This window comes from Acanthochromis polyacanthus, chromosome 8 (assembly GCF_021347895.1).
Source record: "Acanthochromis polyacanthus isolate Apoly-LR-REF ecotype Palm Island chromosome 8, KAUST_Apoly_ChrSc, whole genome shotgun sequence".
NCBI classification, from domain to species: domain Eukaryota; kingdom Metazoa; phylum Chordata; class Actinopteri; family Pomacentridae; genus Acanthochromis; species Acanthochromis polyacanthus.
In genome coordinates this window covers 25,948,465-25,975,850 of record NC_067120.1, presented here as the reverse complement: position 1 = coordinate 25,975,850, position 27,386 = coordinate 25,948,465, and the positions used below count along the sequence as shown (strand labels likewise).

Sequence of the window (27,386 nt, the reverse complement as noted above, 5' to 3'; positions counted from 1 at the left end):
TTGATTTCAGTTATGTTTTTTCAGGCAAGCATTCCAAAACCTGGCCCAGGGCAGGTTTTGGAGTTTTCCAAAGCTGCAGATGGACAATAACAGCAGCAACAGTGGTCACTTCAAATCTCAAATCATCTTCTTATACAAATGTGTAGAAGTAACTTTTGCTGGCACATGTGACTAAGGCAACTGCAAAAAAATACCCACCACATTGGAGGAAAATGACCCAGGGGCTAATTTATTTAGTATCTCAACTCTCAATATTCACCTCTTTAGAAAATTAACACATCAAGTAACAAAAACCTCACCCCCAAAATTTGATCAGGAGTAGTTTCACATGATAATCCTAAAATACTGTTTGACACATAACACAAGATTTCACTGTGTAGCCTGCAGCAGAGAGTAGGAGCAGGCAGGATACAGACCAGTCTCACTTCTTTCTAACTCAACTGTTCATATTTTGGTTTTAAAACTTGTAGTTCCTGGTAGGGATTGAGCCAGTATTGACCTGGTGGATTAGTTGATCCAGTATTTTTTCTATCAGTTATTTTTAAAAACAGACCCCTGAAAAGAATACATTAATTTGAAAATGGGCTACTTTGGACCTGAGGTACGTTACCGTTCAAAAGTTTGGGGCCACTCAGGCAGTTTCATGTTTTCCATGAAAACTCACACTTTTATTCATGTACTAACATAATTGTACAAAGGTTTTCTAATCATCAATGAACCTTTCAACACCATTAGCTAACACAATTAGAATTCAGGTGTGATGGTTGCTGGAAATGTTCCTCTGTACCTCTATGTAGATATTCCATTAAAAATCAACTGTTTCCAGCTAGAATAGTCATTTACCACATTAACAGTGTCTAGACTGTCTTTCTGATTCATTTAATGTTATCTTCATTGCAAAAAAGACATGTTTCTTTCAAAAATAAGGACATTTCTAGGTGACCCCAAACTTTTGAACGGTAATGTATATGCAGATGATATATGGTTGAGAAGTTACCAAATTTGGACTGTAAAGGAATTTGTCTTTTTAAGTTTGAAATAACAGGTTAAAAGATTTATTCTTGTTCCTAATATTATAATTTCTGTAACATTTATAATTTATTACATAGCAAATTCTAATGTATACTGTGCTTGCGCTAGCCATTCGCCACTTCGCCATAGGCGAAGCCTTCCTCAGGATGGCGAAGCCATTTTTAGCCTGTGTAGCCACGGTGGCGAAGCTAATTTTGCCTAATAAATGTGAAAATGTCTCGTCTCAGCCAATCAGATAAAAGGATTCGGACTACAACTCTCGCTCTCTGTACCTGGCTTACTCCATTTCCACCAACACCCCTCCCCCTTTGCCACACACACACACACACACACACACACACACACACACACACACACACACACACACACACATGTTTGTACTTCTATCTTAGTGAGGACATCCATAGGCGTAATGCATTTCCTAGAGCCTTACCCTAACCTTAACCATCACAACTGATTGCCTAGCCCTAATCCTTACCCTAACCCTAACCAAACCTCAATTCATACCTGTTCTCTAAAAACAAGTCTTCACCCTCAAACATGGCTGTTTCAAAGTGAGGACCGGCCAGAATGTCCTCACTTTGTAAAAATGTCCTCACTTTGATAGTTAAATGCAGAAAATGGTACTCACCATGTAGCAAGTACAAGAACACACACACACACACACACACACACACACACACACACACACACACACACACACACACACACACACACACACACACACACACACACACACACTTCCCTCATCCCCAATCCCCTGGTCCTTGTGCATCCCAACTTGTTAACCTATGCGTTTTTGTCTTCCTGTATTATTGCTATTCAGACCTTTAGCTGCTATTTGGCTGGCAATTAATTGGTCATTTCATTGTTTTTGAATCTGTCCATTACTTTCTCAATTGAGTGATTAATTATTTGTTCTATAAACTGTCAGAAAAGGGTGAAAAATATATTGTGTCAGTATTTCCCAAAGCCCAAGATGATGTCCTCAACTGTCTTGTCTTTTGTCCACAACTTCGCGCGCCGCAGTACAGATACTGAAAAAGTGTGGCTAAATGTGGCTAAACAAAATTCTAGCACTTTAGCCACAGTTGCTAGAGACAAATTTTCCCTCGTACAAGCACAGGTATACCATTGGTAATATTTTACCTCTCTTAAACTACAGTCAACAACATATTGTTTTTCTTTTCGTCAGACATGACCAAAATGTACGCCACAGTTCTGAGCCGACACCACCACCTGGTCAGGAAGAGTGATGGCATATATGACCCCATGGAGTTTGAAAACCACCCGGAACTGTACACCTCACACTTCAGGACCAGCGTGAGTCTCTTAGTCCAAATCTTACCACCACCATTGCATTAACCTTCGTTACAACACTTCTCGCCCAGTCCTCCACCTGCTCTTGTCAGTCACTCAGAGGCCTTGTCCTCCATTTCAGTCAGCAGCACTAAACACCAGGGACATTGTGTTGATGTTTTAAAACACATGGCAAGTTGTTTCCTGTGTTGACTTTCATCCTAATCATTCTCATAAAAAGATGATTTAAAGAAGTGTGGAAAGTATTTATGCAGATAAAAATACGGGCCTTTTTTATAACTGACAAGTTGCAAAATGGATTAATCTGCAGATTCTGAATTAATCAATGTGTCAACTAGAAAAGCACTCAGAGAGCGCAGTACTCTGCCGAGGCTGTTCATTCTCCCATTTGCAGCATTTTTTCATGAGAAATGCAGCATTTGTTTATTGACAGAAATCATGGCAACATAGAATGTGGCCATTTAATATAGATGTACTCACAAACAAAATGACCTTGCGCTGTGCATAGGCATGTATTATGAATGTGTACGGATACTGATTAGTTTGACCTAAATATGCAGCGTTTGGTGGGAATTGATGGGACTCAGAAATGCCCTCACAATTTAATTAATTGTTCCTTGTATCACTTCTGACGGAGAAGTCCTGATAAGTCCGCAGCTTCGATTTGTAGTAGGAATGCAATCGTGATCATCAGCAGGCAGCTGTCGTAGTGTTGTTATCATAGTTATAGTGAGTCTGTGCTGCTATCACACAATGTTACAGAAGTATTTTACAAATCCATGGATCCAGACTATAAGTCGCATCACTGCCAAAGTCTAATCAGTTGATCCTTATGTCGTTTCTGACCCCTAAAAATTTCATCCACATCTCTTGGTCTATTTTTGAGTAATGTTGCTAACAGTTAGGCAAACCAACGCTGATTGTCTCATAACTCTGCCGCATTCCTGGCCCAGTAATAAATGTAGTTGAAAGTGACCATCACAGTCTCCCAGTGGTCAAGGTGACATCTTCAGTTGCTCTGTGTCATTCAAACTTGAGATCAGAGAATGATTGCTATTTTAACTAAAGGTGTAGTTGAATATTTTGAATGTTCAACAGGCAGAGGTGTATACATGAAAAACAAAGCTACTCTTATCTTTGTACAGTCAACCTCTACAGCCTGCAGCTGTTTAGCGTAGTTTAGAACCATATACTGATCTCCTGTAAGCCTACCTAAATATATTTCTATTTATTTTAAAGAAAATATCAGATTAAAAAAATATTTCTTTTAAAACAATTTCTCAGCTATTGGCCAATTTTTCACCAAGGCTCACTAATGTCTCAGATTTTTTTCTGATATCCAATCTGGCCTCTTCGGCTGATACTCTAATTTAGGGCACGGTGACATTAAAGGCATTGCCATTTTTATCACAGGTGGCGCCCTACACAACATGTCTGATCAACGGTATTTACTGGGATCCCCAAACCCCCAGACTCCTCAGACGACTGGATGCTCAGAAGCTCATGAGACCACCTAAAACCTCATTTGGAGACAGTGAGGGATCGCCTCAGCTACCTCACAAGTAAGAACGTTGTATTGGAATATCACTAACATCTGAATTTATTTCCATGCTTTAGAAGGAAAGGCTTTTGCTATTCTCTTTTCTGACTGTTATATTTGCAAGAAATCAGCACAGGTTATAGTTCTTCAGAGATTTTGCAAAATGAGTGATGATGTAAGTACTATGTGCTGAAGTCACCGTTGTGTAACAAGAAACGCACTCAGAGAGCACAGTACTCAACCGAAGCCATTCATTCCCTCATATGGCATTGTGAGAAATACAGCATTTTTTTTTTTTAGAAATGCATCATTTGTTTATAAGTTAATGATGATCAGAAATCACACCAACATAGAATGTGACCATTTGATATACAATACTGTTCAAAAAATTTGGATTCACTTTGAAATGTCCTTATTTTTATAAGAAAAATATTTTTTTCAATGAAGATAACATTAAATTAATCAGAAATACAATGTAGACGTTGTGGTAAATGACTATTCTAGCTGGAAACGACTGATTTTAATGGAATATCTACAGAGGATTCAGAGGCCCATTTCCAGCAACCATCACTCCTGTGTTCTAATGGTACACTGTGTTAGCTCATGGTGTTGAAAGGCTAATTGATAATTAGAAAACCCTTGTACAGTTATGTTATCACATGAATAAAAGTGTGAACTCTCATGGAAAACATGACATTGCCTGGGTTACCCCAAACTTTTGAACGGTGGTGTACACTTTAGATGTATCCACAAACAAAATGATATTGCACTGAGCACAGGCGTGTGTAATACATATGTTCGTTATGTACAGACACCAAATCGCGTGACTGAAATATGTAGTGGGCCACGCGAATTGATACATGCAGCTGATGCAGTATTCACGTGCAGTAATACTTACAGTGATGTTGGGCCGCTATCTTGTAATGTAATACAGAAAGCTTTAACAAATCAGTGGATCAAGACTATAGGTCGCATCACTGCCAAAATCTAATCAGTGGGTCCTTGGAGTGAAAATTTCACTCAAATCTGTTAATCCGTTATTGAGTAATGTTGCTAACAGTCAAACAGACAGACAAAGAACTCCGATTGTCACAAAACTCTGCTATGTTACTTTGCAGAGGTAATAATACTATTAAGGATGATGATGTTGTTGTTGTTATTATAAAAATATTACATACAGAAAGGGATTTAAAATTATTTATATTTTTGATATAGCTAAATGAGAGGTAGACTGATGTGTTTGAATGAATGAATGAATGAATGAAAGAAATTTATTCGGTTCTTTAAGGAATCAAGAACAAAAAAACAAAACAAAACCATACATTACATCTTTATACAATGGAAAGGGTGCAGGTAGAAGCAAAAGCTTTTTATTTGTACGCCTACCCCTCTTACCCTACTAAACAAACAACATAAATCAATATCATCGCATTAGTTCCATGAGTTTATATGGCGTAAATCACAAGAGTCGCCTAAGGGCTCTTCACAATGCTAAGGTTTAACATTGCATATACCCTCTGAGCAAGCACAATGGCAACAGTGGTAAGGAAAAACTCCCTACCTCATTTTAGGTTGTAGGAAGAAAGCCTCAAGGAGACCGGGCTCAGAGGGTGACCATCTACCATGGTCATTCTAACAGAAGGTAAAACAATACAAAGCAGAAAACTGCAGTTGGCACACAATATCATCTGACAGGATTTACATGGAAATTGTAAACAGCGGAAAACATAAGCATCAGCCCAAGTCCCGTTATTGCAAGAACACAGCCACATGCAGTCCAGCAGTCTGACATTCAACACACATCAGCTTCATTACCACAGCGGACAAGTCTGTAATTAGCTTTCCATAATATATCTCATTATCATACCATTCTTACATAGTTTTTTCATCATTCTTAATGTACTACAAGTTTTGATATCACAGCAATCATTCCACAGATTAACACCTCTGACTGACACACAGTGGTTTTTTAACATTCGTACCTATTTTTGGCTTTTCAAACAGTAGGGTTCCTCTGAGATTATATCTTCTGTCTCTGACTTTAAACAATGTCTGGATACTTTGTGGTAACTGACCATTTTTTGCCTTGTACATAATTTGCAGTGTGTTAAGATTTACTGTCTTTAAATTTTAGTATGTTTAACTGAGTGAAAAGTGGATTAGTTGGTTCTCGGTAAAGTTTTTTTTTTTTTACTGATAATTCGTATGGCTTTCTTTTGCAATAAAAAATAGCATTTGTGTTTATTTTATATGTGTTTCCCCAAACCTCCACACAATATGTCATATATGGAACTACGAGTGAATAATATAGTGTTTTCAATTAATTCTGATTTATGAAATATTGTGCCTTGTACAAAATGGCAATAGATTTAGACATTTTTGTTTTAACGTAATTTATGTGAGATTTCCAAGATAATTTATTGTCAATTATTACTCCTAAAAATTTATTTTCAGTCACAGTGTCGATCTCAACCTCATTAATTTTGATATTTCTGTGCTCGTTTGATGCCCGGTTTCCAAATATAATACATTTAGTTTTTCCAGTATGTAGAGATAATTTGTTAGTATCAAACCATTTTTTAACTGTTTTTAGTTCATTCTCCACTGTATCCAGAAGTTGTTTTAAGTACTCTCCACTACAAAATAAAGTTGTGTCGTCAGCAAATAGAACACACCTCAGAGATTTTGTGACCAAACATAAGTCATTAATATACAAAACAAAAAGCAAAGGTCCAAGCACGGATCCCTGTGGCACCCCACACGTAACACTCAGAATCTTTGAATCTGCACCACTGAAATGAGCATACTGTTGCCGTTCCTCTAAATAACTTGTTAGCCAGTCATGGGCCAGTCCTCTGACACTGTACCTTTCCAAATTTGACAACAACAATTTGTGGACAATGGTGTCAAAGGCTTTTTGCAAATCCAAAAACATTCCTACTGTATATTCATTTCTCTCTGTAGCATTTGCAATCTGTTCTATGAAATCAATCAATGCGAGTGAGGTAGTTCGGCTTTTCCTGAAACCATACTGATGCTCGCTGAGTATATTGTGCTTGGACAAGAAACCGTTTAAATATCTTATCTAGAATTTTTGAAAACTGTGGTAACAGAGAAATAGGCCTGTGATTGGAAAACACGTGCTTATCACCAGATTTAAAAATTGGGATGACTTTAGCTATTTTCATTGATTTGGGAAATTTTCCCACCATCAGGGACCGGTTACATATATAGACTAGTGGATTAATAATACAATCAATGATTTTTTAAATCAGCGACATATCATATCCATTCCAATCAGTTGATCTTTTGTTTGCAAATTTATGTAAAATATCAATGATTTCTTCTTTATCAGTTCCTCTAAGAAACATTGAATGTGTATTGCTATTTATGATATTGCTGTTTACTCCATCAGTAGTATTTGCAGGTTGAATAGCGTCAGCTAATGATTTTCCAGCATTGACAAAGTACTCATTGAATTTATCCGCTATCGGTTTATTTTCCCTGATGACAATGTCATTATTTGAATAGAAATAGCATATATAGCATATAATTTCATTTAAGACTATCCAAGTTTTTTTTTAACATTGGCCTTGTTATTTTCCCAGTAGTTTACTGTAGTATGTTTTCTTGCTATATCTCATAATACTAATTAATTTATTTTTATACTTCTTATATTTGTATTCAGCTTCCTTTGTTCTAAGTTTTAAAAATTCCTTGTACAAGAGATTCTTCTTTGAGCATGCATTTTTTAATCCTTTTGTCATCCATGGCTTGTTTGTAGATATTTTTTTTTGCCATTTTAACCACAAGTGGACAATGTTTAGCATATAAGTTAGATAATATGGAAATAAATGATTCGTAAGACTCGTTTACATCTTCAACATACACTTTACTCCAGTCCTGAGTGGTTAAATCTTCCCTTAGATGTTTGAGGGCACTTTCTGTTATTTGTCATATTAAACTACTATTTTCCATCTCATCATTTGTAATTAAACTGGTTTTGAAAGTAACAAAAACAGGTAAATGATCACTGATATAATTAATGATTAAACCACTGGTTATACTTCCCTCATGGACATTTGTAAATATATTGTCAATGAGTGTGGCAGAGTTTACAGTTATCCTGCTCGGGTGTGTGATGGAGGGGTACAATCCCATACAAAACACAGAATTTATAAAGTCAGCTGTTTGTGTTTGTCTGTAGGGATTTAACAGATTGATGTTAAAATCATCACACACAAATACCATTTTGTTATTAACTGAGTTGAACATTTCTGACAGTTTATCCTTGAAAGCATCAATGTTATTACCTGGGGCACGATATACACAACTTATAATTATATTTTTTCTTCCAATTTAATTTCCACTGTGACACATTCCATAACATTTTCAGCTGCAACTGACATATTTTTGATGATCTCACTGCGATTAGATGATTTAATGTACAGGGCAACACCACCCCCCCTTTTGTTTAACCTGTTTGTAGTAAACAACTCATATCCTTCAATCTGAACCGTGGGCATTTTTTCATCATTTAACCAGGTCTCAGAAACTGCTATTACAGAAAAATGTTTGTTGTATTGATCCAAACAGTCCTTGATTTTTGATCCATTCATATTGAGACTCCTGCTATTGAAATGTATTAAAGATAATGTGCCGTCAGTATTAACATTATTTATAAACTCTTCCTCTGTGAGGTAGTTGCAGCTCTGACTCAAGTTGTAATAAAAAAATTTTGCTACATCAATATCATAATCAATATTGTGGCCTCTGTGTTCGGTATGATCGGACATATTTAGACGACGCTCATCATCAAGTGTGAGCAGTTGGATGTTGTCAGTTGTCATCATTGAAACAGGTTAGTCCATTATTTATTTTGGAAGTCCAGCCAGAATAAGTGTCATTGTTTCAGTATATAAACTTCCATCTCCATCAGTAAAACGCATCCAGGTCTGCAAGATTCTTACTATCATAACTTTAGCTTCCTCTGGTGTTACATTTAGCTTAATCAACACTTTGCAGTTTCTTGTCCAAGTGGCTTGAATTCTGTTCTGTTTCCTGAGGAACCTGGCTTGTCCGGCAATGTCAGCATTCATCTTAGTTAAGTGTTAATTTATATAAACGTCAGTACCTCTCAGTTTTTTTGCCTGTCGCAGCAAGTCGATCTTAGTTTTCCTGTTTATAAACTGGATAATAATGGTCAGCTTTATATTACTGTCCTTCCTTGGAAGTACATGGCAGGCAGAGATTGCTGAACTGTCAATGCAAATATCTTCAGAGGCAAAAAACTGGAATACCTTTTGTTCCAGTGTGTGCATTTCCTCGGGTGTATCATCCACATTGTCTCCTACTGCAGCTGTAGCTCTGGCGTAAGAACGATGTCTGGTGTTTAAACCACTCACAATCACATCGTCCATTCTCGTGTACTGCTCCAGTTCATCCACTCGTCTTTCCAAAAAACTGATTTTCTTGTCCTTCTCCAGTACAATTCTCTTTAGTTCACGAACTTCATCCATCAATCCAAGCAGCAGGCATGTTATTGCCTGCATCGAATTTGGGCGATTCACGTTGGGTCTCAAAACTGATCGAGGTATCAGTTTTGAGACCCAACGTGAATCGCCCAAATTCGATGAGAAAAAAAAAATATGGGGTGTAAGGGGTATAGGGTTGGATCGCACGTAGTTGTCAACAGTGCGCTGGCAAAAGCACAAGTTGGAAACAATGATTGGAGAGCATTATCGAAAGTTAGATGTAGCTGGGAAAGCGAGGTGCATGGTGTGCGACGATGAGACAAAATACAGCGACAGAGGATGCCAAGCGCTGATATACCACTTGAAAACGAAAAATCATGCCAGGAAATTGAGGGAAGAGACGCGACAACAGGACCAAACATACAGGATCAGTAGTGTGTACTTGCAACAACCCAGTGGCATTGCCCCACAAGTTCCTCAACAGAAGAGGCTCACTCCCATGGTCGATCGGAAAGCACACATAGTGATGACTTCATGTGGCTCATTCAAATTTGAATCCAGTATAAATATTTGGTTTCATCACATTAACATGACTTTGTGCTGTTTTTGGGGGGTGCCTAGAAGGTCCCATACAGACATTTTTTTAAGCCTTCATGTTTAAAGAATTCTAAGTGTCAGAGTTCACCAGAATGCACCGTTTCAGCCTTTAAATTTCAAAAGTTTCTTGCATCAAACCCTCCCCCCGGCTCGGTCACTCCGCTCCCTCGCTTCCAAGGATTCACTTATTTGGCAATTTCCTAATGACATGCCTGAAGCAGTTGGGTTTGCTGTTTAGCTACATTTGCTAGTTCCCCCGACATGTGTTGTTTTCAGAGTCAGTATTAGTACAGAATATTAGGAACCAAGAAGATCAATAACTGATATTTGGAATTAATTTACATTTCCAAGTCCCGTTAATTCCCGCCGCCCGCTACATACAGTGCCTTGTGAACGTATTCGGCCCCCTTGAACTTTTCAACCTTTCGCCATATTTCAGGCTTCAAACATAAAGATAGAAAATTTTAATTTTTTGTCAGGAATCAACAAAAATTGGGACACAATCGTGAAGTGGAATGAAATTTATTGGATATTTTATACTTTTTTAACAAATAAAAAACTGAAAAGTGGGGTGTGCAATATTATTCGGCCCCTTTACTTTCAGTGCAGCAAACTCACTTCAGAAGTTCAGTGAGGATCTCTGAATGATCCAATGTTGTCCTAAATGACTGATGATGATAAATAGAATCCACCTGTGTGTAATCAAGTCTCCGTATAAATGCACCTGCTCTGTGATAGTCTCAGGGTTCTGTTTAAAGTGCAGAGAGCATCATGAAGACCAAGGATGGTTAAAATTGATGGGAAGATGAATGGAGCCAAATACAGGACCATTCTGGAAGAAAACCTGTTGGTGTCTGCAAAAGACCTGAGACTGGGACAGAGATTTATCTTCCAACAGGACAATGATCCAAAACATAAAGCCAAATCTACAATGGAATGGTTCCCAAATAAACGTATCCAGGTGTTAGAATGGCCAAGTCAAAGTCCAGACCTGAATCCAATCGAGAATCTGTGGCCAGAGCTGAAGACTGCTGTTCACAAACGCTCTCCATCCAACCTCACTGAGCTCGAGCTGTTTTGCAAGGAAGAATGGGCATGAATTTCAGTCTCTTGATGTGCAAAACTGATAGAGACATACCCCAAGCAACTTGCAGCTGTAATTGCAGCAAAAGGTGGCGCTACAAAGTATTAATGCAAGGGGGCCGAATAATATTGCACGCCCCACTTTTCAGGTTTTTATTTGTTAAAAAAGTTTAAAATATCCAATAAATTTCGTTCCACTTCACGATTGTGTCCCACTTGTTGTTGATTCTTGACAAAAAATTAAAATTTTCTATCTTTATGTTTGAAGCCTGAAATGTGGCGAAAGGTTGAAAAGTTCAAGGGGGCCGAATACTTTCACAAGGCACTGTATTTAGGTCACACAATAAGTATCTGTACACACGCATATCACATACTTGCGCTCAGCGCAAGGTCATTTTGTTTGTGGGTACATCTGTATTAAATGGCTACATTCTGTGTTGCCTTGACTTCTGATCATCAACACCTAATAAACAAGTGCTGCATTTAAAAAAAAATCTGCATTTCTGACAATGCCGTATGGGGGAACAGCCTTGGCGGAGTACTGCGCTTTCTAAGTGCTTTTCTAGTGTGATATGTGACAATCTAAATGAGCTTTAACTTCTTCAGAACAATACACTGCAGTGTGATGGTGTAAAAAACTGGCAACAGTGGATAGGAGGCTGTGGATAAAGCAGTGAACGTGTACAGCTTGTTTACTCTTGTTAAAACAGGTGGTTTGATAAATTCTTCTTGTTGGCTTTTTCCCCACTGAACAAAAATGACATCAAAATATGTTATAGTCGTCAGATTTTCCTTTTATTTTCTGTCTTATAATGGAAGTGAACACACTGCCATACAGTGGAAAAATAGCAAAGCCCAAACCAGAATACTACCCCCTCCTCCTGCAGCTGTTCCTTTAACCCTCTCTGTCCTGAGCCTCCTCCACTAGACAAACAAGGGCATACACACACGTGAAATACACCAAAACAACCAGACTGCTGATTACTACTGACTATGTCCTATTGCCACTTCATGCTTTGCTGCTCTTTAGTCTCTCTTATCTGACCTGGGTGAAGAGCTTTGTGATTGGCTGACATTTCTCATCACTGGCCACATTTTTCAAAGCCAAAAAAAATGTCCTGAAAAAGTTGCAGAAGTCTGGCTTCTTCTGAGACCACTTGAATTGCAATATTCTGAAAGAAAGGTTAGTATTAGAAATTTTTAAGGAGTAGAATTTCTTGCCCAGTGCCATGCCTGCCTAGCCCATCGCTGGTCAGTATTTTCCAGTGAGTCATCAGCTTCACAGCCTCATAGCCAGATGTATTATATCGTCTTAGAAGATGAAAAAAGTCTGCTTCCTGCTCTGACTTTGACCTGTCCTTAACTTTTACGTCAAGCACATTCCATGTGACTGAGGAATGTACCTGACACACAGAAGGCGGAATATCTACTCTAGCAAATGGGTTGAAGTATCGTATTAGCAACTGCTGTGTCTCCTGTCGTGATTACAGAGTGGCAGTTGAGCCCATTGCTTCGATCTCATGAGCGCCGTTTTTTTTGTTTGTTTGTTTCTTTCTACAGACTACTGGCCATATGCGACATATCTGCTGACACCGGAGGCTCCATAGATTTCATGAATGAGTGCACCACCATTGACAAGCCTTTCTGCATGTACGACGCTGACCAGCACATAGATCACGACAGGTACTGTGAAAAGAGTTTGTCATTTCTTGATGTGTCATCATACCAACACCTGCATGTTTCTTTTTCCCTTTTACTAGGCTGCAGCCAGACAAGTATTACAGTTTTCAGCCTACTTATCCCTCTGCAGATAGATGTAAAATCTGTTTCTACAACAGTGATTCAGCTACCATTTCAGTTGTTTTTCTTTGGATTTGACTTCACAGTTGTACTTGAAACAGATCTTGTGACATCTGGGCAAGTTGACATGTTATTATCGCGTTAACGCATCAATTAATTAACACTGACAATTATTTTATCGCACCTTAACTCAGTGAAAGTGAAAGTCCGTTACTCACTGGCTCTAAATACACAGATAAACCATGGATCACAGAGGGGCTGGATGTTGATCAGTACTTGGGATAGGCGTCATCATCAACTATATCGTCTCACACAAACTGACCAAACAGACTGGTTAGATGCAGCGTGTGGGAGAAATAGAGATAAACAAAAGCAAGACAAGCAAACAAATGTCACAGCTAAGTAGTTAGCTATAGACTGCATTCCGATTCGTATTGTGGAAGATGTTGGTCTGAGAATTGTTCTTAGGATTGCAATAAATGACGGAACGTGTAAACCTCAAAACCTGCATCACTGAAATTTTTTTTTTGAGATTCTCCAAAAGGAAATCCAGAACAAACATGAACTTCACAGACTAAAAAGTCCTCTGCATAACCACTTCCAACTGTGTACTTTTTTGTGTTCGACCACTTTACCTCACTCTAACAGGGACAGCTGCTACTGAACATAGACTGTTTTCTGCTGCTCCCTGATTAAAGAAAAATGTTTCTACTGGTACCTGTTCAGAGAAAAAATAAGAATACAGATGTATAAATGTTAACTTGCTGTTGCTGGAAAGGTTCATGTTATAATATTATGCTCATGGCTCTGGACTCTGAGGGTAACTTGTTTTTCTATAACAAACCAGATAAAACCTTAATGCCCTTGCTGTGGCAAATAGCTTTGGTCTGATTTGATTTGATTACATTAATGTTTAGGCTGAGATTTACAAGAAATATTTTAACTGCTACTGTGTAAAGGGAATACTGCTGTTAAGCACTTTATTTATTTAAAGTGTCTGCAGACCAAATGTTAATGTGTTTTTGTTCACATAGTGGTACTTTCAAAATAAAAGTGCACAATACACAACTTTTAAATTAATTATTTAAAAACAATGAGATTAATCGCGATTAAAAAATGTTCATCATTGCCCAGCTCTAAATAAAACTGATTAGTACCTGCTAGTTTACTAGAGAGGTAACTGTATATCAACTACTTTCCCCCCACAAATTGGTTTTGCTAGTAGCTTGTGCCTGGGGTGGAGACATGGTATCAAGGTTTCTGCTCTTCCCTAGACCTTCCTACTATATCTCCAACCCTAGTCATTTCCAAAACACTTCTGACATCAGTCATGGGGAACTTTCATCTCATGAATTTTTATGTAAGACTGACAAAAAATGGAAACCCATATTACTACTATGCAACACAGCTGAGCAGAGCTCCATACTGTTGAATCAGCACTTCTTTAAAAGGCTTCAGTAAAAACTTGGAAGGAGAATTTATTGTAGAAATTTTAACTAGGTTTACCATATGTAACAAGTGAATGTATTTTTAGTGTCAAGAACATTGTATATGCTTATTGACTCTAAGATAAGCAGTTGTTGCCAAGATACCAATCGATAACCACTTATTTGTTTGTGTTCCTGGCAGTGTGGAGGGAAATGGAATTCTTATGTGCTCCATTGACAACCTTCCTGCTCAGCTTCCCATCGAAGCCACAGAATACTTTGGAGACCGGCTCTTCCCCTACATATGGGAGATGGTAAGATGTCTGAGTTTAAGGTAAGGTGACAGCAGCGGGAGATGCTGCTGGGTTTCTGTCTTCTTCTGTGGTGCTTTCTGCTTCTGCCTGACTTCTGGTTAAGCTTACTGTGGGAGAGGGCCGCAGCAGATTTCACGTGGTGAACTAAATCCCTTGACAGACAGGATTTGCTTTCCTTTGAGTTCTTAATTTTTGTAAATTTAGTTTCCTTTTGTTGCTAGCTGCCTTCAGACGCTGCCAGACCGTTGGATGAAGAGGAGTTCAGCCCTCAAGTCAGAGACGTAAGTAGTGTAATGTTCTAAAATGTAAAACTGTTTGCTGCAGAAGCATGTTGTTTTTAACTTAATTTTCTCATTTAGTAGTTGCAAAAACAATTAAAGCTGCAAGCAGCGTTGGACGGGTCCTCGCATCCGAGCGGCCCGGCTCGCCCACGCATGTTCACCAGGTGCTGCTAAAACTGAGAGTGTAAAGTTTCAGCCAGATTGGACTATGTACAGGCTAGTTACACAGCACTTCCTGTTTAATGGCGAGAATTCCAAAATGGCTGCCAGGTGTTACATGTAACATTGGGCCGGACTCTGATGACACCTGTAAAATTTGAGACAGATTGGAGCATGTACAGGCCAGTTAGAGAGCACTTCCTGTTTAATGGCGAGGCATTCAAAATGGCCGCCAGGTGGCACTATGACTGTCAGTGTGTATATCGGCCTATGCATGTGACTGTGAATGGACTCTGATGACACTTGTAAAATTTGAAGCAGATTGGAGCATGTACAGGCTAATTAGACAGCACTTCCTGTTTTGTGGCGAGGCATTCAAAATGCTCACATTTCGTGGGTCGCCATTTCCACGCCCTCAGTCTTTTGCAGAGCATTTTGATAACTTTTGATCAACTATGACTGGAGAAAATCCTGGCCAAATCTGAGCTCTCTTAGTGTTAGTTGGTTTGAGTTTGTAGCTTTTGAAAATGTCCAAAAATGACAAAATTGTCCAAAATATGAATCATATGTCGAAATGGCCGCATTCCGTGGGACGCCATGGCCACACCCTCAGACTTTTGCGGAGCATTTTGATAACTTTTGATGACCCATGACTGGAGTACATCCTGGCCAAATTTGAGCTCTCTCGGTGTTAGTGTGTTTGAGTTTATAGCTTTTGAAAATGTCCAAAAATGACAACTTTGTCGAAAATATGAACAGATTCAAAATGGCCGCATTCTGTTGGTCGCCATTTCCACGCCCTCAGACTTTTGCACAGCATTTTGATAACTTTTGATCACCCATGACTGGAGTACATCCTGGCCAAATTTCAGTTCTCTTGGGGTTACACTGTTTGAGTTTATAGATTTTGAAAAGTGTCCAAAAATGACACAACACTGTCCAAAATATGATTCATATTTCAAAATGGCCAACTTCCTGTTGGATTATGGGTAATGGTCCAAGAGGCTTTTTTGTGCGCCTTGATGAGTTAGATATGCGTACCGAATTTTGTGGCTCTAAGTGAAACGCTGTCCAGGGGGCTGAATTTTCTTAGCTTTCTCGGGGGCGCTGTTGAGCCATTTTGACACGCACGTGTGCTATTCCCCTAAAATATCAAATTTTCCACTGGCCCTGATGTGTGTGGCGATTTTCACGCGTTTTCATATATGTTTAGGGGGTCAAAAAGGCCAATTTCAAGGCAGACAAAGAATAATAAATAAACCCTAGGGCAGGGGTCCCCAAACTTTTTCCTGTGAGGGCCACATAACTTTTCACCTTCTCTGGTGGGGGGCCGGAGTCAGATTGTAACAGAAAAAGTGTGACGATCGCAGGGGTGCCTAAACGTAAACACTGTTCTCCAGAAAGCCACACATAACCAAATTTGAATAACCCTTTCCAGGATTTTCACAGAAATAAAAAGTCAGGAAATACATAACAACACTATTAATGACATAAATAACACTATTTATGAAATAAATAATAACCAAATAACCCTCTCTAGGTTCTTCACAGAAAAAAAGTCAGGAAATATATAATAACACTATGAGATAAATAATAACCAAATAACCCTCTCTAGGTTCTTCACAGAAAAACGTCAGGAAATATATAATAACACTATTTATGAAATAAATAATAACCAAATAACCCTCTCTAGGTTCTTCACAGAAAAAAAGTCAGGAAATATATAATAACAATATTTATGAAATAAATAATAACCAAATTACCCTCTCTGGGTTCTTCACAGAAAAAAAGTCTGTGAAACATTAATTTTCTGTTGTGCCATGCACAATCTTAACAGGTGAAAGTTCAGCTTAGTTGTCAGAGCAGAATCTCTGACTTAAATGACTCATATGAACAGTGTCTCAAAGGTCTTCCAGGGTTTCCGCTACATTCATTCTGCAGCGGCAGCCCGCTGCTACTAAAATTCCAGCGCCGCTCCTTTAATTTTTAATTTTTTTTTAATCGTCGCAAATACTCCAACGCCACGTCTCCACCTTCACAGCAGTCTTGCACCGTGTCGGGTAATCGCGAGTACTACTACAGATAACTCTGGTGCTCTCAGTATGTACCCTTTGTGTGTGTGTGTGTGTGCGCGGGGGCGGAGGGGCAAGTGGGGATCCTGCCGCCTACAGAAAAAAGTCCTAGAGGAAACACTGATGTAGGTTCCAGTAGAATGTCATGTTCTATGCGTGTATTAGTCTCGATTGCGTGGCCAGGCTGAAAAAAAAATCATAATGCGTCTCTGGTGTTGTTCAGAGGGCCGGGCCAAATGTGGAGGTGGGCTGTATCCGGCCCACGGGCCGTAGTTTGGGAACCCCTGCCCTAGGGTTTCAGTAGGGTCCTCGGCACCGTCAGTGCTCGGACCCTAATTAGACAGCACTTCCTTTTTCGTGGCGAGGCATTCAATATGGCCGCATTCCATGGGTCGCCATTTCCACGCCCTCAGGCTTTTGCGGACCGTTTTGATAACTTTTGATCACCCATGACTAGAGTACATCCTGGCCAAATTCGAGCTCTCTCGGTGTTGGTGGGTTTGAGTTTATAGCTTTTGAAAATGTCCAAAAATGATTAAATATGAATCATATTTCAAAATGGCCGCATTCTGTGGGTCGCCATTTCCACGCCCTCAGACTTTTGCGGAGCGTTTTGATAACTTTTGATCACCCATGACTGGAGTAAATCCTGTTCAAATTTCAGCTCTCTCGGGGTTATGCTGTTTGAGTTTATAGATTTTGAAAAGTGTCCAAAAATCACACAAAATTGTCCAAAATATGATTCATAATTCAAAATGGCCGACTTCCTCTTGGATTATGGGTAATGGTCCAAGAGGCTTTTTTGTGCGTCTTGACGAGTTACATATGTGTACCGAATTTCAGAAATCTACGTCAAATGCTGGCCGGGGGCTGAATTTTCTTAATTTTCTAGGGGGCGCTGTTGAGCTATTTTGGCACGCACGTGTGCCATTCCCCTAAAATATCAAATTTTTTGCCGGTCCTGATGTGTGTGGCGATTTTCATGCGTTTTTATGTATGTTGAGGGCGTCAAAAAGGCCGATTTCCCGGTTGAAAAATAATAATAAAAAAACCCTAGGGTTTCAATAGGGTCTTCGCACCGTCAGTGCTCGGACCCTAATAAATAAGCCCTAAGGTTTCATTAGGGTCCTCGGCACCGTCAGTGCTCAGACCCTAATGACTGTAATTCGCTGGCCCTGATGTGTGTGGCGATTTTCATGCGTTTTCATATATGTTTAGGGGGTCAAAAAGGCCAATTTCGAGGCCGACAAAGAATAATAAATAAACCCTAGGGTTTCAATAGGGTCCTCGGCACCGTCAGTGCTCGGACCCTAATTAGGGTTGTGAGGGGCTGGAATCTATCCCAGTTGACTTAGGGTGAAGACGGGGCAACCTGGACAGGTCACCAGTCTATCACAGGGCTACAAATACAGACCAACACTTACATTCAAATTTACACTTACGGACTATTTAGAGTTACCACTTAGCCTCAGCATATTTTTGGACTGTGGGAGGAAGCTGGAGTACCCGGAGAAAACCCACTCATGCACAGAGAGAACATTCAAACTGCATGCAGAAAGATCCTGGGAAGGCCGGGGATCTTGTAGCTGTAAGACGGAAGTGCTAACCCCCAATCCACTGTGCAGCCAAAGCCGCAAATTACATTTCGTTGAAGCGGAAGAAGTAGCAAGGAGTCTAATCTAGCCAGTAGGGTGGATGGGTAACAGCAATTGTGTTGTTGCGGCCAAAAACTTTGCGTAGTAACTGCACTTTCACCGCACACACAGTAAATTGGAGAACTTGCATGCCAGCATGCCACAGTTAAGGTCGTTGGCACGAAATGTTCCCCCTTCGACACTTCAGGATGTTACAGTAGAACTTCATCTTTGCATTCCACTCTGGAGGACAAATTCCCGTGCACAACATTGTGAATTCTACAATTTCATTTAGCAGACGCTTTTATCCAAAGCGACATACAGCTGAGAGTAGATACAGCAATGGCATTCATACTATGAATTAATGTCAAAGAAAATAATGAGCATATTCCATGCTATTAAACTGAACATGTATAAAATACATAATGATGAATACTCTAGTAATGATTGATGTTTTGATGGTACGGTGTGCGTGTCTGTGGAGGACATACACACTGCTAGAAGATCATAAAGTAAACCATGCATTTTAAAAGACAAATCACACGCTTGTAGAAAATGAAATATGGAGTACTCAAAACATAATGGTGTCTGTCTTAGACAACATAACTCTTTTTTAAATGTATAAGAAACTTCACAATGCATAATGGTATAACATACATGAAATCTGTCACAAAATAATAGGGCAAAGTCTGGACATGTGTTCTGTAAAGCATAACCAAATGGTAACCTAATGTGCATGTCCTCTGTAAAGTGTAGGGTGTAGTGGTGAAATATGATAACCTAATGTCAAGATCTGACCAGTAGATTTAAAAAAGTATAATGGTGTCAAAACTGTCTCTCCAATAATATGCTTGATAGGTGTGGAAAAAATGACCAACTCTCACAGTGTAAAAGTGGATGCACAGATCAGTATTTTCAGTATTTCTTGTGGAGTTATCACTGCTAAGAACTGCAGCTGGATTTTCTGTTGACAATAAATCCTGCTGATTTCTCCTGTTGATTTTTTGAAGATCTTTAAAGAAGCTTTTTGCACATTTGAACAAATCTTAGACTGGCCCATGATTTGGGACTTTATGTATTTTTACAAAAGGATTTATTTTACTCTTTTGCAAAGGATTGGAATTAATGAACAGTTTTTATTTATTTGTCTTTCAAGGCTGTTATCACCTCTAACGGAGTGCTCACCCCAAAGTTTGAATATATTGAAAAACTTCGAGAAAGAAGGTAAGACTTATTTCAAACCACAACTGTGACTTTATCATTCAGTATGGTGTCTTTATGAAATATTGATATCTAGTCCTCGTAGAAGGTTTAGTATTTGTATTTGGAGATAGTTTAGTGTGCCAGTGTATTTATAATTCAAAAATGTTTGTAAAACCTGTCAAAAAATTACTTTGGTACACACCTGTTCCATTTGCGAGTTAATGCAACCAATATAAGGATAAAATGTCTCAAGATTACGAGACAGGTAACCAGTCATTCTTCTGCTGTAATAGCTCACCTGTACTAACTTTCTAAACTGTAGAGGTTGTCACTCACAGTAAGTAGCATAGTCAAAGATTAGTGATAATTGTGCTTTTTAGTCTCCTGTTTTTGCTATGCACTCCTTAACTCATCCTTTCCAGCATTGCAGCTTGTGATGTAGCATTTTCCAGCCAGCAGCGCTGAAAGCTGGACACACAGCAACTAACCATCACCTTGTGATTGTTCCTGCATAGTGCTGCCCTCTGGTGTCTGCTGTGTCTGCATTAACACCTGCAAGGCTAGCGTGCTAATAAGCCATCGTTGCTAGCCAACTGCAGAAGCTGGAGTTTTTCCTTGGGCATCGAGCGGTAGAACCTTCTTTTCTTCTCACTTCACACAAAAACCGCCATCACCCAATGTGTCGCATCTGTCCATCTCCTTTCATCTAGTTTTGATGTGCAGTTATTAGGTTTGGAGTCAAATGAAAAGTTAAATATCAATTTAATTTCTGTAAATCCACAACAGAGATAAGTCCAAGACATTCAGTGTAGCTTAGCCCAAAGACTGGAAGTGAGGGAGGGTGAGTGGGTGGAGGGAGGGAGGGAGGAAACTGCGAGCTTCTCTCCATTAAAAAGAAAAAAATGACCTTTAAAAAATTCCAGAACTGTATAATTTTGTAAGTTTCTAAAATATGTTTTATCTCAGGAAAGGACTACAGCATGTTCACACAGGTATTCAGAAAATCATGGCAAAATGACTATAACGCCACCGTCAGTTCAAAACAGCATAAGTGCATTTCTCCGCCAAGACTGCTGATGGGACTGAGACACACCCCTACAATTTAATCAGTTGTTCCTTGTCTCAATTCCGACAGTTAAGTCCTGATACGTCCACAATGGTCGATTTGTAGTAGGATCGCAATCCTGTGTTTGTCAGCAGGCAGCTGATGTAGTGTTCACTTGTAGTCATAGTTACAGTGACGCCATACCGCTATTTCATAAAGATACAGAAATCTGTAACAAATCAGTGCACCCAGACTATAAGCGGCATCACTGCCAAAATCTAATCAGTTGATCCTTGTGTCATTTCTGACCTTCCCTAAAAATTTCATCCAAATCTGTTTGTCTGTTTTTGAGTAATGTTTCTAACAGACGGACAAACAGACAAACATATGCTGATCATTCCGTAACTCCGCCATTCCTTGGCAGAGTAATTACCTCACTGAAGTTCCAAATGGCCGGCCATGACTGTGTATCACGGAACAGGGACCCTGCACTGTCTTCATGTAAACTCTGACATCATATTCGACAGTGAGCAGAGTAGACTGCCAGAAACATGTCGCTTAGGCAGAGGTGGCGATGAGCACAGTTGTTGGTTGGGACTGAGGGTGTTGGTTTGACTGCCCTGCAACGGAAGTCCGCTGGCCGCCACATCCATTGATGGGGCCCTGCAGGTGTGGAAGAGGGTAATATGAGGGCCCGGCACAAAAAGTAGATTAGCACATCTCGGGAAACCTGAAAAAAAAAAAAGCCCTCGGGGACAATGATGTCGGTCAAATATGAAAGGCTGTTTATTAGCCAGGGAGAGAACACACTTAAGATTTGCACATGCCGCTGAACAAAAAAAAAACATAACTTGTTGTCATCAGGGGTTATTGCATAAGTTCTATCACATAAAGAACTTAATAGAATTAAGGCTAGCTGCTTTTTCCTGTTTCCAGTTTTTGTGCTAAACCAGGAGTCTTGGACTAGTTTCTGACTTGGAGATGAAATTGATCTTCTCTTCTGACTTCGTATAAAACAGAAAATTAGACTTTCAAAAATCAGACCATTTGAAAATGATTTAATTTGCATGGGTTGATTTGCTTGTAATCTGTGAAATCTCCATCAGCTTTCATTTTCCCCAGTATTATCCTTTAAATCTGCTTTGATTAATTTCTCTGGCTATATTTGTTGATTGATTACACAATTTGTGTATTTTACAGCCCTCTCAGCCTCTCTAGAACTTTAGTTCATGAAGCAGTTAATAACATTTTAATGTGCTGGTCAAATCTGTTGTGACTCCGCAACCTTTAACAGTAATGATATTTGAACCTGTAGATCATTAACAATCAGGCTCAAGGCAGCTTTTCTCTTCAGTGGCTCTGTGAACAGCTTGGCTAAAGAGATTTCAGCCTCTTCTTGAGTCTCGAGCCTCAGTGCCAAAGCGTTCTGCTAGCTCATATTTAGGCCACCTCTAAGACTTGATGAGTATTCTTCCTAATTGATCCTAAGTATCATTTTTTCCAGACAAGCCATGCCACCAAAATCTTAATCCTTCTGATTAAGGCTCCTTAAGATATGTAAACTCGGGAGAAATCCTCCTGAGGGAACGTCTATCTTTTCTTTTTTAATTAAGACGACGAGTGCCAGGCGGACCTCCAGTCAGTCCCACTGTGACTCATGCATGTGTGCAGTGTCGCAACCAATTAGACCAGAGCTAATGAGTCCACGGGTGTGACTCTTGGGGATTTGAGGTGGGGGTTGGTGGTGCTGGTGGTGGGATATTAATGCCACAGGTCACGATGGGTGATGTCTCTTATCTGTAACAACGCTGGTGTTATTGTTGTTGGGGTGCTGAGATAATCCAGCATGCAAAACCACACTTCTGAACTGAATCCACTTGTCTGGAGGAGAACCCTCAATGACTCTTTAAAGCCTACTTGCTGCCATGCATAAAATGACTTTCATTGTGACTATTGTTTACATATGTAATTACGTCTCAGAACTTTCTGAGTACTGGATATACGATATACTGTTGAAGTCACTGCCAGTTTCTTGACAGTGTAAACAGAAAACAAAATTGGACAGTGAATGTATGGTCAATTGTAAAGTTCTTGTAATTTTTCATCTACCTACCACTTTTCAATATTTTATGTAGGGAAAGTTGTTACAACTATTGACTACAACCCTGATTCTTACTTAATGTTTTACATATTAATGAACTAAAACTGTAGGGAAAATCAATGGGTAAGTACTGACAGATGCGTGTCTTTAATATTTAAATGATTGCTACTCTAATCACAGGATCAGGGTTGCTAATGCTAATGCTTTTTCTCAGGAGTAGAAGCTAAATGTTGAGCTAGCTGTTACTGCTGACCAAGAGGACAAAGCTTACTGATGGAAAAAAAAGAAAGAAAAACGGAAAAATAATTTGTCTTATCCTGATAATGTGCATAACAGGGTTGCATGAAGTAGAGTGAGACATGCAATCAAGGCTGACAATGCTATGAAAATATGAACAATAGAAGAATTGACATAGCTTTGCTCTACCCATTCTGTTGGAAAACTGTTTGATGATATTAATTCTAGCGTATCATGTGATTTGCTGTTTTCTTCTTCTTCTACCAGCTAAAAAGGTTATGCTAAGAGAGTTGATGCATACAGTTGTGCTCATAAGTTTACATACCCTGGCAGAATTTATGATTTCTTGGCCATTTTCAGAGAATATGAATGATCACACAAAAGCCTTTCTTTCACTCATGGTTAGTGTTGTGCTATAGTTATGTATTATCAAACAACTGTGTTTATTCTTTTTAAATTATAATGACAACAGAAAGTACCCAAATGGCCCTGATCAAAAGTTTACATACCCTGGAGGTTTGGCCTGATAGCAGGCACACAAGTTGACACTAACGGGTATGAATGGCTACTAAAGGTAACCATCCTCACAGTGTGTGTGTATAAAAGATCAGTGAGTTTCTGGGCTCTTGACAGACCCTTCATCTTTCATCCAGTGCTGCACTGACGTTTCTGGCTTCTAAATCATGGGGAAAGCAAAAGAATTGTCAAAGGATCTGCGGGAAAAGGTAACTGAACTGTATAAAACAAGAAAGGGATATAAAAAGATATCTAAGGATCTCAAAATGCCTATCAGCAGTGTTCAAACTTAAGAAGTAGAAGCTGAGGGGTTCTGTTGAAACCAAACCACGGTCAGGTAGACCAACAAAAATTTCAGCCACGACTGCCAGAAAAATTGTTCGGGATGCAAAGAAAAACCCCAAGATTCAAGATTCAAGCGTTTTATTGTCACATACTAGAAATTACATGAAGCAATTACTAGCAGTGAAATACTTCTGTCAATCATTCCCAATAACAGTGCAAAAAAAGAACACACAACAATCGATAAAATAGAAGTATAAAATGTGCAAATGAGGGATTGTTCAAAATGTTCAGGTTATTTGGAGTTTAAAAGTCTTATGGCCTGGGGGATGAAACTGTCTCTGAGCCTGCTGGTGCGGGCACCGACGCTGCGGTACCGACGGCAAGAAGGCAGCAGGCAGAACAGTTTGTGACTGGGGTGGTGAGAGTCACTAATGATCCTGTTGGCCTTCTTCCTACACCGCTGGGTGTAGAGCTCCTCCATGGATGGCAGCATTGTCCTGATGATGTGCTGTGCAGTCTTCACCACCCTCTGTAGAGCCTTACGGTTGAGGGCCGTGCAACTGCCGTACCAGGAGGTGATGCAGCCGGACAGGATACTTTCTATGGTGCACCTGTAGAAGCTGCAGAGGATTCTGGAGTCCATGTTGAGCCTCCACAGCCTGCGGAGGAAGAAGAGCCGCTGTCTTGCTGACTTCGTGATGAAGTCAGTGTGGTGTGACCATGTCAGGTCCTCCCTGATGTGAACCCCGAGGAACCTGAAGCTGCTGACTCTCTCCACCGTAGTCCTGTTGATGGAGAGGGGGCGTGTTCATCCCTCTGTCTCTTCCTGTAGTCCACTATCAGCTCCTTAGTTTTGCTGACATTCAGACGGAGGTTGTTGTCCTGACACCAAGATGTGAGGGCTCTGACCTCCTCTCTGTATGCCGTCTCATCGCCGCCGGTGATCAGGCCGATGACCGTCGTATCGTCAGCAAATTTGATGATGGTGTTGGAGCTGTGGGTGGCCACGCAGTCATGCGTGAACTGAGAGTACAGGAGAGGATGAGCACACAACCCTGGGGGGCGCTGGTGTTGAGAGTCAGGTTGGAGGATGTGGTGCTGCCAATCCGCACAGCCTGGGGCCTACCCGTCAGGAACTTCAGGATCCAGTCACAGAGGCAGTTGTTGAGACCAAGATCACTGAGTTTGGTGACGAGCTTCGAGGGAACAATGGTGTTGAATGCTGAACTGTAATTAATGAACAGCATCTTCACATGGGAGAGGGCAGTGTGAAGGGTGAGGGAGATGGCATCTTCAGCCGACCTGTTTGGCCTGTAGGCAAACTGAAGCGGGTCTAGTGAGACGGGGAGGGAAGAGGTGATGAATGTTTTGACTAACCGCTCAAAACACTTCATGATGGTGGAGGTGAGTGCTACTGGTCGGTAGTCGTTCAGGCAGAGGGTTTTGGATTTTTATGGTACAGAGACAATGATGGTCTCCTTGAAACATGTGGGGACAACAGACTGGAGCAGTGACATGTTGAAAATGTCTACAAAGACATCTGCCAGCTGATCAGCACACACCTTGAGGGCACGGCCAGGGATGCCGTCAGGTCCAGGAGCCTTACGTATGTTAATCCCTTTAAATGATTTGCACATGTCTGCCGGGGATATCACGAGTGGGCAGCGGTCCTCCTGGGTCCTCTGCACCTCCACAGCTGGGGAGTTGCTCTCAAAGCGGGCATAAAAGGTGTTTAGTTCATCTGGGAGAGATGCAGACACCATCTCAGTATTACTGCTCCTCTTGTTGTAATCTTTCAGTGTTTTTAGACCAGCCCACATATTCCTAATGTTGGAGCCTCTGAAGTGAGGCTCCACTTTGTCCCTGTACTGTCTCTTAGCACTGTTAATAGCCCTCCGGAGTGCATACCTGGACTTCCTGTACTCCTCCAAATCACCAGAACTGTAGGCGTCGGTCCGTGCTTTAAGTTTTGCATGGACTTCACCGTTAACCCACGGCTTCTGATTCGGGAAAACCCACAAATAACTTCAGCTGAAATACAGGAGTCTCTGAAAAAAACTGGTGTGACTGTTTCAAGATGCACAATAAGGAGGCACTTGAACAAAAATGGGCTCCATGATCTAGTCACCAGAAGAAAGCCATTACTACACAAATGCCACAAAGGATCCCGCTTACAATATGTCAAACAGCACAGGGACAAGTGTAGTACTCACTCTGCAATAGTCTCTCACTCTGGAATAGTTCATGGTTGGCCATCAAGATTCCATCCTGAACAAGACACCTGCCAATCAGTATGGCTGTGTCCGAAATGGCATACTAACATACTACATTCTCAATGAGTATATACTGTATACTACGTACTATAAGTATGATTAGAATGCCGACCGTTCACACTGTAGTATACTACTCCGTTTCCCATAATGCATTTCAAACCTCCGATGACAAAAACCGGAAGTACGGCTATCAAATATCTCGGCTGAATGCCGGCTTCAGGTCGATTTTACACTAACAGTCGCATAATTAATGTGGCAATTTCAAGCCGGCACTCCTCATACAGTTATTAGCCAGATTATGCGAATCGTTTCAGTTGTAGCTGCAGGCTACTCGAGGTAGCTGCTACTTGTTCTGTATGCAAAGCGAGCTGCTGCAACTCGCTGCTAGCATTCAGTAGCACGTTGTGAGGTGTCTGACAAATTTAAAACGTTGGTCAGAAAACGCCTATTTCTCAAATCTGTGGGGTGATTAGGATGACTACTTAACCACATAAAATAAAATAAAAATCGCCGCGGTCCGGCCACATATCCCGCGGAGGCTTGCATTTTGGTGGATAGCTCGCAAAGCATTATGGGGCGGTTGAGTATGACTAGTGTGGTCACCGCGCATACTTAAAATTTTTCCGGAAATAGTATACATCCGGGTATTTCTCGCGTACTCAATCTATTCATACTATCCAGTGTGAACGCACTACATACTTATTTTGACGTCACATTTAGTATGAGTAGTACGTTAGTATGCGATTTCGGACACAGCCAATCAGTCACAATCAGACACAAGCAGTCACAGTCAGTCACTTTCACATTACTGGACCTCTTTACTGTCAGTCAACACCCCTGAACCAGTCACCAGCAGCCTCTCTCACCTGGAATCCACCCCATTCCTTTGTTTGAAGCATATCAGCTTCATTCAGTCACATAGTGATGGGAAATCCGGCTCTTTTTAGCGAGCCGGCTCTTTTGGCTCGGCTCAGTAAAAAGAGCCGGCTCTTT

The 27,386-nt window shown here is 40.3% G+C and overlaps 1 protein-coding gene across 5 annotated transcripts in view; it reads left to right on the top strand.

The window, feature by feature from the left end:
- The window catches only part of aass (aminoadipate-semialdehyde synthase), an 82,945-nt gene that overhangs the window by 9,302 nt on the left and 46,257 nt on the right, over nt 1-27,386 (top strand). For all 5 annotated transcript variants that reach the window (XM_051951552.1, XM_022211187.2, XM_051951551.1 and 2 more), the window contains exons 8-13: nt 2,228-2,355; nt 3,766-3,914; nt 12,607-12,729; nt 14,476-14,587; nt 14,809-14,868; nt 19,890-19,957. In XM_051951552.1, coding sequence (XP_051807512.1) covers nt 2,228-2,355; nt 3,766-3,914; nt 12,607-12,729; nt 14,476-14,587; nt 14,809-14,868; nt 19,890-19,957 — 640 coding nt within the window. The remainder of the gene's footprint in view (nt 1-2,227; nt 2,356-3,765; nt 3,915-12,606; nt 12,730-14,475; nt 14,588-14,808; nt 14,869-19,889; nt 19,958-27,386) is intronic.